The 13,216-nt window shown below is 41.8% G+C and overlaps 1 protein-coding gene across 3 annotated transcripts in view; it reads right to left on the reverse strand.

Moving 5' to 3' along the window:
• The window catches only part of Lima1 (LIM domain and actin binding 1), a 106,940-nt gene that overhangs the window by 53,314 nt on the left and 40,410 nt on the right, over nt 1-13,216 (reverse strand). For 2 of the 3 annotated variants that reach the window (XM_090325619.1, XM_090325614.1), the window contains exon 3: nt 3,645-3,690. In XM_090325619.1, the coding sequence (XP_090181745.1) occupies nt 3,645-3,690 (46 nt within the window). Of the gene's footprint in view, nt 1-1,329; nt 1,383-3,644; nt 3,691-13,216 lie in introns of those variants that run through there. The other variant, XM_090325635.1, reaches the window with a different exon arrangement.

The raw sequence follows: 13,216 nt of genomic DNA on the forward strand, positions 1-13,216 counted from the left end.
CATTTAATTACCACTGATACTTAGATATAAACCCAGTATCTCTAGTCTGGATCTCTTCTAGTGTCAGATTTGTACATCTAAGTTCTAATTGTCATTTACATCACTTAGATGTCTTAATAAAGTCCTTCATATTTAATATGTCCAAAGCTGAGCTTCTATTTCCCTCACTCTACCTCAGCTTTATCTGTAGTCTTCCCCATCATCTCAGTTAATAACATTTTAATTTAATTTAGGCCAAACACATTGTTGCTATTCTTGATTGTTCTTTCTCCCTACCATCAATACAAATTCCGATCAATGCTGCTACCACTCCAATCTAATCCACTGCCATCTCTTCCCTAACCATTACAATTGTCATAGTTCCTATAATTTAATTCAGCTAACATCAGTCATTGCACACAAACTCCATCCCCCAAGCCTCCTTTTCTTCAGAGTTATGGTCTCCTTCTCTTCAGATCTTCCCAGTGACCCTATATGACTTTTCTGCTCTTAGTCCTCAAATATACAAATACTGTTTTTCTCTTTGGGCATTTGACCATGCCATTCCTTCTGTCTAAATCTTTCCTCTCCTTGGCTCACATCCTCAGATCTCTATCCAAATGTCACCTCCTCAGAGGACTGCACCTAAACTCTGCTTTATGCTATTTCACAGCACTAGTCACTACCTGACAGAATTTCTTTGTCATCTGTGTCTCCCATTAGAATGTAAATGCTGTGAGGGAGATAAAATAGTGCCTCAAACAGTGCTTGATGGATATGTACCAAGCACTTTTGAGAAAGCTCTCCAAATGAATAAATAAAAGTAAAGAAGAGGAAGTGTGGGGGGGAGGGGGGGAAACCAGGCTGGAGACAGACAGACAGAAGAAACCAGCAGAGTGAAATAATGGTAGAATTTTTTTTCTTATATTGCACCAGAGGAGATCTATTTTTAAATTACAAGGAACGTAAGCCAAAGACTTAGTATTGCCTTCTTAGAACAAAGCAACACAAGGATATTATACATTCATTTAAATAGATTAGGTAGCTGGGCACTGATGGCTCATGCCTGTAATCCTAGATACTACTTATGTGGCTGAGATCTAAAGATCAGGGGTCAAAAAAGCCTGAGCAGGAAAGTCTATGAGACTCATCTCCAGTTAATCAACAGAAAAATAGAAGTGGCATTGGGGCTCAAAGAAATATAGCACTAGCCTTTAACAAAAAAAACTCAGGGACAGTGCTGTGAGTTTAAGCCTCTGGACTGTTGGGGCCTAGCCTCCATCCCTGAAGTCTGATTCTGGCTCAGCTGCAATTAAAGGGCTTTGTCTAGGCATTCGGTCCTTTGCATACCTCTCCTAAGGCATCTCTGTGTACGTGACTCGATTGAACCCCCCGCAGTTTCGCGGGTCTCGCAGCAGCTCAAGTCTCGCGCACTTTCCTGCACCTGTCCTGCCCACTACCTGAAAGCCCCACCCAGACCCTTAGTGGTAGCACAGAGGCCCTCTTCCTATTGGCTAGCTTCCCAGTGCCCACCTTCTCCTACCCTAACAGTATATAACTAATTGTCTGACGCAATAAAGGAGGAGAGCATCAGAGAGAACGAGAGATCAGCAGAGATCGGCAGAGAGATCTGATGCGCTTTCATGGTTAACACTGCTTCTGACTCAGCGTGGTTTTTTCTTCCCCGGTGATTGGGGGAGGGCTGGGTCTTCGACACTTACCATCTCGCTCGGCTCCCGGGGGACTACAGGCTGGCCCTGTGTGTCCCTCCCCATTCCGGTGTTGCTGCCCCGGAGAGGAGAGGAGCAACACTGGACCAGAAAAAGGAAGGAAGGAAGGAAGGAAGGAAGGAAGGAAGGAAGGAAGGAAGGGAAAGGAAGGAAGGAAACACTGAAAGCCGGGGGTTTGGCCTAGTGGTAGAGTGCTTGCCTAGCATGCATGAAAGACCCAGGTTCAATTCCTTGGTACCACATACTTAGAAAAAGCCGAAAATGATGCTGTGTCTCAAGTGATAAGAGCATTAGGCCTTGAGAAAGCCCAAGGACAATGCTTAGGTCCTGAGTTCAAATTCCAGGACTGGCAACAATAAACAACAGCAGCAACAACAACAACAAAAGAAACAGTGATTCTCCTTGTTGTGGCTATGTAGTTTTTAGTAGAAAATGCATTAATTTATGTAATTTGTGGTTTCTACAAAGGACATACTACATGAAATAAACTCAACCTGTGTGCCATAGTCTAATAAATAACAATTAAACAATTACTGTCCAAATGTATGGCTTTTGTTTTTGTTTTTGTTTTTGCCAATCCCAGGGCTTGAACTCAGGGCCTGGCCACTCAGTTCAAGGCTACCACCCTACCCCTGGGCCTGAGTATTGTCCCAGAGCTCTTTAACTCAATGCTACAGCCCTACCCTTGAGCCAAGCCTCACTTACCCTTTTCTAGTACCTCAGCTGGCTTTGAATGGTAATCCTCAGATCTCAGCCTTCTGAGTAGCTAGGAGCCACTGTGCCCAGCAAATTCTTTTTCTTTTTCTTTTTCTTTTTTTTAAACTGGGGTTTTCAATCTGTAGCTCAGGCTAGCCTTAAACTATCTATGTCTTCCAGGCTGACCTTGAACTTGTGGTCCTCCTGCTTCAGTACCCAGCAGTGAGATTATAGGTAGGTACCACCTTGCATGGCCTAATTTAATATGAGGAAAAAGAAGCCACACATTTCTGGGGCCGGGAATTTGGCCTAGTGGTGGAGGGCTTGGCTAGTATGCATGAAGACCCAGGTTAGATTCCGTGGTACCACATACATAGAAGAAGCTGGAAGTGGTGTTGTAGCTCAAGTAGCATAGCTCTACCCTTGAGAAACCCCAAGGACAAGCTTAAGTTCAGGGACAACACCCAGGCCCAGAGTTCAAGCCCCATGACTCACCAAAAGAAAAACGAAAAAGAGAAAAGAAAGAAAAAGAAAAGTGCTGGGGATATAGCTCAGTAGTATAATGCTTGTCTAGCACAGAACCAAGTTTCAATTAAGTTGAGCTACTTACTGATACCCTCTCTTAACAACAACAACAACAATAAAAATCAAGTAAGATTTCAAAAGATATATTTTATCCTGTCCACCTGGAAATGAGCAAGCAGGGAGAAGAGAGAATGGGTGCTGGGCACTGGTAGGGAACTTATTCTGGAGGTTTTTGTCTTTGATGGGCCTTGCAGTTAGGAAATTGGCTTACAAGACTGGGTCAAGAAGTTTGCTATAACTTCCAGAGGATGTCAGCAACTGCAGAGCTACCACCCTTTAAATGCAGAGATACAGACATTCTGGTTGTTTGATTTGGGTAAAAGGATGACAGCCTAGAAAACTTTGTTTTCATTTGGGTAGAAGTAGCAAGCCACTTTCCTAACTTCAGGGAAACCACTTGGCCTTACATCCTTCACACAGTACAGGAAAGAAAAGAAGAGGCTCAAGGAGAATCTCAGTTAAGAAGTAAGATTCTTTGAATCCGAGCCAACTTCCCCAGGGCAAATGGCTTACAAATCACACTGGCTGGCTAAACATCCAGCACAGCTGACACTGAGCCTGGATACCACATAGCTGTAGGTTGCTTTGCCACACACACACACATACACAAACTTGAGTGTGGGCGCACATGTCCTGGGGCTTCAGAGTACTTACATTTCTCTTCTTTTCCATATTTGCCTCCTCAGCTGCTTTCTGGTACCTTCAGAAAAGAGAGAAAGAACATATTTTCAATATAATTTTATTTTTAGTCTTACAATCTTTTTTTTTATTTTTATTTTTGCCAGTCCTGGGCTTGAGCTCAAGGCCTGAGCACTGTCCTTAGATTGTCTCAAGGCTAGAGCTCTACTACTTGAGCCTCAGCACCACTTACAGCTTTTTTTTTTTTTTGTCTATGTATGTGGTACTGAGAAATCGAACCTACGTCTTGTTGCATACTAGGCAAACACTCTACCACTAGGCCAAACTCCCAGCCCTAATCTTACAATCTTTCAGAAAACCACTTCTGACTATTTTACTTCTACCAGCTTTTGTCTTCAATGGACATTATCAGAAGCAGCAGAGAATCAGAGCAGATCTCACTTCTTGGGGCCACTCTAGGCCCTTGTTCACATACTAGAGAATGAGCCACGTGAATGAGGTCAAATGCTTGGAAACAACACAGCAGAAAGTCAGGTCTAAGCCCCAGTTTTGTCACTTAACAAATGATTTCTAGGCAGTCAGTAGATCTTTCCTCAGTTTCCTTTGAATAGCTTCATAATTATCAGGGCTACTGGGAAAATTAAATAGCATCACATGTCACTTAAAAATGCTTTGGAAGCCTGGCACAGTGGCTTACACCTGTAACCTTAGCTACTCAGCAGGCTGAAATCTGAGAATTGCGGTCCAAAGCTAACCTGAGCTCTAAGAATGTCCATGAGACTCTTATCTTCAATTAATCACCAGAAAAACCAGAAGTGGAGCTGTGGCTCAAGTGGTAGGAAAAAGTATCTAAAGACAATGCCCAAGCCCTGAGTTCAAGCTCCAGGACTGGTGAGGAGTGGGGAGGAGTGAAGAATGCTCTGATAAGTGGAGAACTAACTGGTAGGGACTAAAAATGGAAGTGGATCAAGCCCTATGACTGACAAAAAAAATGAATAAAAAATAAAAATGGGAATAGAATTAATGAGATAATGCTGGTTTGGCTTCTATAGTGTACTAGAGATAAGGAAAAGTGAATAGATTAGGAATGTAGTTTTAGAGGTTGGTAAAGAGAGGGGATAAAAGAAGGGAGAAGTGAATAATTCCTGAGCTTTCAGTAATTAAGTCAAATGTAAATATTGTTTACTGTCTTGAATTCTGAATGAGAAACATATTTGGCGATTGAAAAGATCAAGAGTTCAGTGCTAGTTATGTTAAATAAGACACCATTTTGGTAGTGGCAGAAATTGGGTATTATCATCTATAACTCAGAAGTTAGGTCAGAGCAAGTCACCTATATTTAGGACTTTTCTGTTCACATAGTGCATGAAAGCATCACAACAGTAGATGATACCTACAAAAGAATATGTATATAGTATAAGAATATACAAAAAACTCAGTCATGGATACTGGAGACATTTAGCACTGGAAGAAGAAGAAAAGATAATGATAAGGAGCAGAGATGTAGGAGGAAAATTGGAGACTGCCAGAGAAGCCAAGCAAAAAATCATTCGGAAAGGAAGAAAGGGCAAGATGTCATAAAATAAAGGGCAAGAAAATCTCCTCCACTTAGCAACACAAACGTCTCTGGCAATCTTGGCAATCCTTTCCCATGATAAACATAATTCAAATACTTTTCTTTAATGGGTATTTGGACTATTTCTACATTTATTTATATTTTTTACTGGGCGTAGGGCTTGACACTGGGCCTGGGCATTGTCCCTGAGTTCTTCACCTACCCCCTGAGCCACAGCATCACTTCTGATTTTCTAGTGGTTAATTGGAGATAAGAGTCTCACTGACTAAAGTCAGTGCCTAGACTGGCTTTGAACGGCGATCGTCAGATCTCGGCATCCTGAGTAGTAAGGATTACAGGTGTGAGCCACCGCTCTCAGCTTGTTTCTAGATTATTAACAATTCAAATAGTATTTTGATGAATGTCCTTATAAACAGATTTTCCCCTCACTTATACTAATATGTCTGTCTAGAAATTGCCTCAAAGGGAATTGTAAAACATAGTGGACTGTAGCTTAACAGGAACTTAGGATGGGCCTTGAACTTCTGTTTCTATACCCATTGAATGATCATTTGCAGTATATTACAGCAATAATACCACATATGAAAGCCAGAGCCAACCAGCATATAGGTTTATAGTTAGTTGCTTGTTCTCCAATGAATGTATTTACATTATAGTTAGTTGAGTAAATAAGCTCAGAAATTCCCTTTATTCTCCTAACAGAAACATAGATCTTGAAAGAGAAAATTTTTCTCTTTCTTTTATTTTTCTGAGACTGGGTCCCAGCTCTAGACTGCCCAGGCTAGCCTAGCATGCATCATCCTCCAGTCTCAGTGCTGAGATATAGATGTGCTTCAAAATAAATCACTTCCCCTTTACTCTGTCTCTCTGTCTTTCATTGGTTCTGGGGCTTGAACTCTGGGCCTGGGCACTGTCCCTGAGCTCTTTAGCTCAATGTTACCCCCCTACCCCTTGAGCCACAGCGCCACTTCCGGTTTCCTGGTAGTTAATGGGAGATAAGGTCTCACAGATTTTAGTGCCCCGGCTGGCTTTGAACCAAGATCCTCAGATCTCAGCCTCCTGAGTAGCTAGGGTTACAGACATGAGCCACTGTGCCTGGCTTTGGATCTCATTCTCTTATTCAGCCTTTTTGTTCTCATCTGGCACTTTATCTCTTGAGCCATGCTTCTAGTTCAGCACTTTACTGGCTAATTGGAGATGAGATTTCACAAACTGTTCTGTCTGTGCTGGTCCAAGATTATTAACTAGCTGGTGACAACACGTGGGGCTTCTCCTCAAGCCCAGCCCTCTTCCCTTTCTAGTGTTGCTTCATCAGTCACAAGCACAGGCCTTTTGAGACATTTATGAATTTATTTATATATGTGCTAGTATGGTACTAGAGCTCAAACTCAGATCCTTTTACTCTCACTCAGTTTACTTGCTAATGGCTGGCACTCTGCCAGTTTAGCTCAGCCTGACTCTAGTCTACCATTTTGCTAGTTATTTGGGACATACAATCTTTTCTACCTAAGCTGGCTTTGAACTGTAATCCTCCAAGTCTCAGCCTTCTGAGTGTCTAGAATTATATATATGAGCCACAAGTGCCCTTGAGTGCTGCATTTTTAGTAATAAAGCATGTGGAAGACCAGGTAAAAACCAATGGTTGTCTTGACTCCTGGTTTGAAACTATCACTCCAATAACACATCCCTTCATTGGTAATATGGTAATTGTTAAACAATAGACATCCAGGGGAAAGGACTCTACACCATTGTTCCTTTCTAGTTAGCTACTTGGTATTTTTTTCTTTTCTTTTTTTCTCTTTCTTTCTTTCTCTTTCTTTCTTTCTTTCTTTCCTTCTTTCTCTTTCCTTCCTTCCTTCCTTTCTTTCTTTCTTTCTTTCTTTCTTTCTTTCTTTCTTTCTTTCTTTCTTTCTTTCTGTCTTTCTCTCTTTCTCTCTTTCTCTTTCTCCTTCCTTCCTTCCTTCCTTCCTTCCTTCCTTCCTTCCTTCCTCTCTTTCTTCCTTCCTTCCTTCCTTCCTTTCTTTCTTTCTTTCTTTCTTTCTTTCTTCCTTCCTTCCTTCCTTCCTTCCTTTCTTCCTTTCTTGGGTTTTCTCAAGGATAGAACCTTACCAATTGAGCCACATCAGCATTTCTGGCTTTTTCAATGCATGTGGTACCAAGGAATGGAACCCAGGTCTTAGTGCACGGTAGGCACACTCTACCACTAGGCCGAACTCTCAGCCCTACTTTTCTATTTTATACTTTCAGTAGTGAAGAGACTCTATACTCCTATGTGGGGGATCAAACTAGATATATGTCCTACGCAAGCACTCTTACCACTGAGCAGCCTGAGAAGCTGGGACTATAGATAAACATATGCCCTGGGCCTCACTAGTGAGGTTTCAGTACTTTTGAGTTTAGTGTTTACCAGGATTCAAGATTCAGGCTTTTCTCAAATGTATTAGTATCATTCTCATATAATATGCCAGTTACTTAATAAATTATCATATTAAAAAATTGGGGCCAGGAGTTTGGCCTAGTGGTAGAGTGCTTGCCTAGCATGCATAAAGACCTGGGTTTGATTCCTTGGTACCACATACTTAGAAAAAGCCAGAAGTGGTGCTGAGGCTCAAGTGGTAGAGTTCTAGCCTTGAGAAAAATCCAAGGACAGTGCTCAGGCCCTGAAATTAAACCCCAGGACTGGCAAAATAAATAAATAAATAAATAAATAAATAATGCCATGGGGCCTAGTAGTAGCCTGCTCACCTTGCATGCATGAAACTCTGGATTCAATTCCTTAGTACCACATAGAAAGGGGTCATTGTGTGTGTGTGTGTGTGGTGGGGCTTTGAGCTCTGGGCCTGGGCGTTGTCCCTGAGCTCTTCAGTTCAAGGTTACCGCCCTAGCCCTTGAGCCACAGCCCCACTTTCCTGTTTTCTAGAGGTTAATAGGAGATAAGAGTCTCTGGTTTTTTTTGTGCCCATGGTTGACTTTGAACCTTGATCCTCAGATCTCAGCCTCCTGAGTTGCTAGGATTACAGGCATAAGGCACCATACCCAGCTTACACAGGGGTCATTTTGACTCAATTTCAGGGGAAAAAAACACACTTGTAATGAATTTTTTCTAATTAAAGCCCAACATGGTAGTACACACTTAAACATACTCCAGGTACTCAGGAAACTGTAGTAGGAGATTACACATTTGAGTCTAGCTTGAGCTACTTGTCAAGATACTAGGAGAGGGGTGGGAGAAGAAGGTTTCTATAATTAAAAATCTCATCCCTAAGCTGAGCTGTGGTTCACTCCTGTAACCTAGCTACTCAGAAGGCTGAGATCTGAGGATCAAGGTTCAAAGCCAGCTTGGGCACAAAAGGACCTGAGACTTTGATCTCCAATTAACCACTAGAAAACTGGAAGTGGGGCTTGGCTCCAGGGTAGGCGGTAGCCTTGTGTTGAAGAGCTCAGGTACAGTGCCCAGGCCCAGAGTTCAAGCCTCATGACCCACAAAAAAAAAAAGAAAGAAAGAAAGAAAGAAAATCTTATCCTTCTTCCTTTCCCAAATTTTTCTGAATTCCAGTCTTATTCACATATGGAATTTAATCTTGAAGCTGCTCATTAATGCACAGCTGTGAAGCAGGCAGCTGATGGAGGATACTAAAATTAACTGGGGAGTAATAAATGTATCACATTTTTTTTTCTAAGACAAGAAAACAGAGTTCCTGGGCTATGACTTTTACATGTAAACCTTCAAATAGAGAAAAGGGAATCGAGCCAAAAGGGAAAATGAAAACTATTAAGGTTTAAATAATGTATTTTCTTCTATAACAATTTTACCATTAAAAAAGTGCTACAGAAAAGCAAAAGAACCTGGGTTCAGTGGCTCACACCTGTAATCCTAGCAACTCAGGAGGCTGAGATTTGAGGATCTTGGTTCAAAGCCATCAGGACACTAAACTCCAGGAAACTCTTATTTCCAATTAACCACCAGAAAATGTGAAATGGCCCTGTGGCTCAAGGAGTAGGGCAGTAGCCTTGAGCTGAAGAGCTCAGGGACAGCGTCCAGGCCCAGAGTTCAAGTTCTACAACCAACAAAAAAGAAAGAAGGAAACGAAAAGAGGAAAATAACCAGTGTGACTATAGATATTTTTTTATTTGTCTTAAGGAAGAAAAAATAGTCACAAAAGAGAAGGTGCATACTATGAACCCTCTGCTGTCCTAGAACTGAGAATAAGTAAAGCTATATCAAGCAGAGCAGAGGCTGTGATAGGGGTGGCCCTCTGGGAGGGAGAGAAGAGGAGGGATAGGGGAGAGGTAAGGAAGAGAGAGAGAGGGGAGGGAGCGGAGGAAAGTGAGGGGGGGAAGGAGGGAGAGAGAGATGTATTAGTTAATGGATCATGTGCTGAGTTCATTAATTCTGCCTCCAGTCACAATTGCTAAGCCTCAAGTTCCTTATTTGTCAAAGGAGTGGGAGGAAGGTTAGCCACATGAGCGATTTCAAACTTTTAGCCTAGAATCATCTTTTAAATGCTATCTTACATAAAGTCAAAAATATAAAAAGAGCAGGGATGGGAATATGTCTGGGAATGGTAGAGTGCTCGTCTAGTATGCATGAAGCCCTGGGTTCAATTCCTTGGTACCACACGCATGGAAAAAAAAAAAAAAGCCAGACTGGGCACAAAAGGACCTGAGACTCTTTTTTTTTTTTTTTTCGGCCAGTCCTGAGCCTTGAACTTAGGGCCTGGGTGCTGCTCTTGGGCTTTCTCAAAGCTAGAGCTCTATCACCTGAGCCTCAGCACCATTTCTGACTTTTTTTCTATGTATGTGTACTGAGGAATCGAACCCGGGTCTTTGTGCATGCTAGGCAGGCATTCTACCACTAGGCCAAACTCCCAGCCCAGACCTGAGACTCTTAATTGGAGAATTAACCTCTAGAAAATGGGAAGTGGGGCTTGGGTCAAGGATAGGGCTGTAGCCTTGAGCTGAAGAGCTCAGAGATAGCGCCCAGGCCCAGAGTTCAAGCCCCATGACCCACAAGAAAGAAAGAAAGAAAGAAAGAAAGAAAGAAAGAAAGAAAGAAAGAAAGAAAGAAAGAAAGAAAGAAAGAAAGAAAGGAAGAAGAAACAAATATATATCATACAAGAGCACGTGTGTGTGTGTGTGTGTGTGTGTGTGTGTGTGTGTGTGTGTGTGTTTGTGTGTAGAATCATAGGGCTCTTCAGCTCAAGGCTACAGCCCTACTTGTTGAACCTCAGCCTCACTTCCCATTTTCTAGTGGTTAATTGGAGATAAGAGTCTTAGATTCTTTAGTGCCCAGGCTGGCTTTGAACCTTGATCCTCAGATCTCAGCCTCCTGAGTAGCTAGGATTACAAGAGTGAGCCACCACATGCTGCTGCATTTTACTTTCTGATTGTTAATACATATTACATTTGAGTATACGAAAGAGTAGTGTTTAGACAAGAACCAGTGACTCATACCGGTAATACTAGCTTCTCAGGAAGCTGAAATCAGAAGGCTCAAAGGTCAAGGATAGCCTAAGCAAAAAAGTTCACTAGGTTGCTAACAAAAGGTAAAGGCAAGCTGAGTGCTGGTAGCTCACACCTATAATCCTGGCTAGATGCTAGATTTAGCAGATTTTACAGTGTGTGTGTGTGAGAAGAGAGAGAGAGAGAGAGAGAGAGAGAGAGAGAGAGAGAGAGAGAGAGAGAGAGAGAGAGAGAGAGAGAGAGAGTGTGTGTGTGTGTGTGTGTCCTGGGGCCTGAACTCAAGGCTGGACACTGAGCTTCTTTTTCTCAAGGCTAGGACTCTACCACTTGAGTCACAGCGCCACTTCAGGCTATTTTAGTCTCACATTCTTTAGCCCTCAGGCTGGCTTTGAACCTTGTTCCTCAGATCTCAGACTCCTGAGTAGGTAGAGTTACAGGCGTGAGCCACCATGCCTGGCTCCACTTTTAGATTTCTGATTAAAAAAAACTACCTAAGGCTTCTACAGCCTCTTAATGAAGCTTTATAAGATTTACTACTTAGGGGGTGTGGCGGGGGAGGGAAATGGGTACCAAGACATGTGAAAGGGTATCAATGTATGTGAATTAATGCACTTTCTATCTGGCAAATATCATGTAACGCTTTTACTAATTACAATAAAAAAAAAATGATTCTGTGAAAGATTAAAAAAAAAAGATTTACTACTTCCAAACCCTAGTATAAAGTATCCCAAAATAAAAGAAAGCAATATATTATGTGTTAGAAATAGAAATCAGTATATATATCTTGTGGCAAACAATCCTGTAACCTTCATTGAGAATCTAAAGTTCTCAATTTTGGTGACCCTGAAAAAAGCTTAAGTAATATAGCCATGTATCTCCATGAAACCTGAAAAGGTAAAACCTGGAAGAGGAAACTGGGTTACTTTCTAATCTTTCCTGTGCTACTGCCTGATTCCATTTTGTCTTTACCTTCTGTTCCTCTGGAATGTTGCCACCATCTCCCCAGCCCATTGAATAAAACACTATTCAACCTTTGAACTAGTTCAATGTTGAGATAAAAGGCAGCAGCAGAAACTGGGTATTGGTGGCTTATGCCTGTAATCCTAGTTACTTAGGAGGCTGACATCTAAGGTTCATTTATGATTCAAAGCTAGCCCAAGCAGAAAAGATTATTTGACTCTGATCTTCAATTAACCATTAAAAAGCCAGAGGTAAAGCTGTGCTCAATGGTAGTGTGCTAGCCTTAAGCAAAAAGTGTTCAGGAACAGCACTGAGACCCTGAGTTAAGCCCACAGGACCAGCATACTCATACTCACACACTCACACACTCACACACACACACACACATGCAAGCGTGCATGCATGCATGTATAAATGTATATGCACACATCAGCAGAAAAATATTAGGCAGAAATAAATGCCAATATTAACGTGGATAGGTTTCATTTTGTTGGTGGTGGAGGTGGTGATGGTCATCAGAACCTGGGCTCTGTCCCTGAGCTCTTTCACTCAAGTGTAGAGCTCTACCACTTTGAGCCACAGCACTACTTCCAGTTTTCTGGTGGTTAATTGGAAATAAGAGACTCGAAGACTTCTCTGCCTGGGCTGGCTATAAACTGTGGTTCTCATATTTCACCCTCCTGAGTAACTAGGATTACAGGCATGAGCTGTAAGTGCCCAATTAGCAGTTTTCTCTTTATACTTCAGTTTTCTTAATTACCAAACATAGATAATGTTTTGTTAGGAATATACCTTTTATTTTTTTATTTTTGGCCAGTCCTGGGCTTGACCTCAGGGCCTGAGCACTGTCCTTGGGATTTTTCAAGACCACAGCTCTACTTGAACCTCACTTGAACCTCAGCACCACTTCTGGCTTTTCTACTTTTCTATGTATGTGGTACTCAGGAATTGAAACCGGGTCTTTGTGCATGCTAGGCAAGCACTCTACCACTAGGCCAAACTCCTGGCCCCTAGAAATATATTTTTATTTAGGAATAGCAAGACTATATAATTCTGCTAAATATCTTGCAGTTGGAGATGTAAACTCAGTGGTAGAATCTATACTTAGCATATGCAAGATCTTCCTGGGCTCAATTCCTAAACAAACAAACAAAATTTAAGACCTAGCATAGGCCCAGTGCTGGTGGCTAGTACCTGTAATCCTAGCTACTCAGGAAGCTGAGATCTGAGGATTGTAGTTCACTGTCAGCCAAGGCAAGAAAGTCTGTGAGACTTTTATATCTAATAAACTACTCAGAAAAATCAAGAAATGGCACTGTGGCTCAAGTAGTAGAGTTCTAGTCTTAGGCAAATGAAACTCAGCGACAGAGCCCAGGCCCAGGGTTTGAGCCCAGGAATGGAAAAAAAAAAATCTAGCATAGAGCCTGTTATATTGATTCAGACTGAGTTCAGGATTTACAATTTTGCATCACTATCATTGGCTTTTATAATTTTCCTGGAGAAATATAGTTAATTATCTATGTCATAAGATGATTCAAAAGATTCTTTGTGCTTTCAGCAGGATTAAGAAGGCCTCTAGGGGCCAGGA

This window comes from Megascapheus bottae, chromosome 2, assembly GCF_031878675.1.
Source record: "Megascapheus bottae isolate mThoBot1 chromosome 2, mThoBot2.hap1, whole genome shotgun sequence".
Classification (NCBI taxonomy): Eukaryota; Metazoa; Chordata; class Mammalia; order Rodentia; family Geomyidae; genus Megascapheus; species Megascapheus bottae.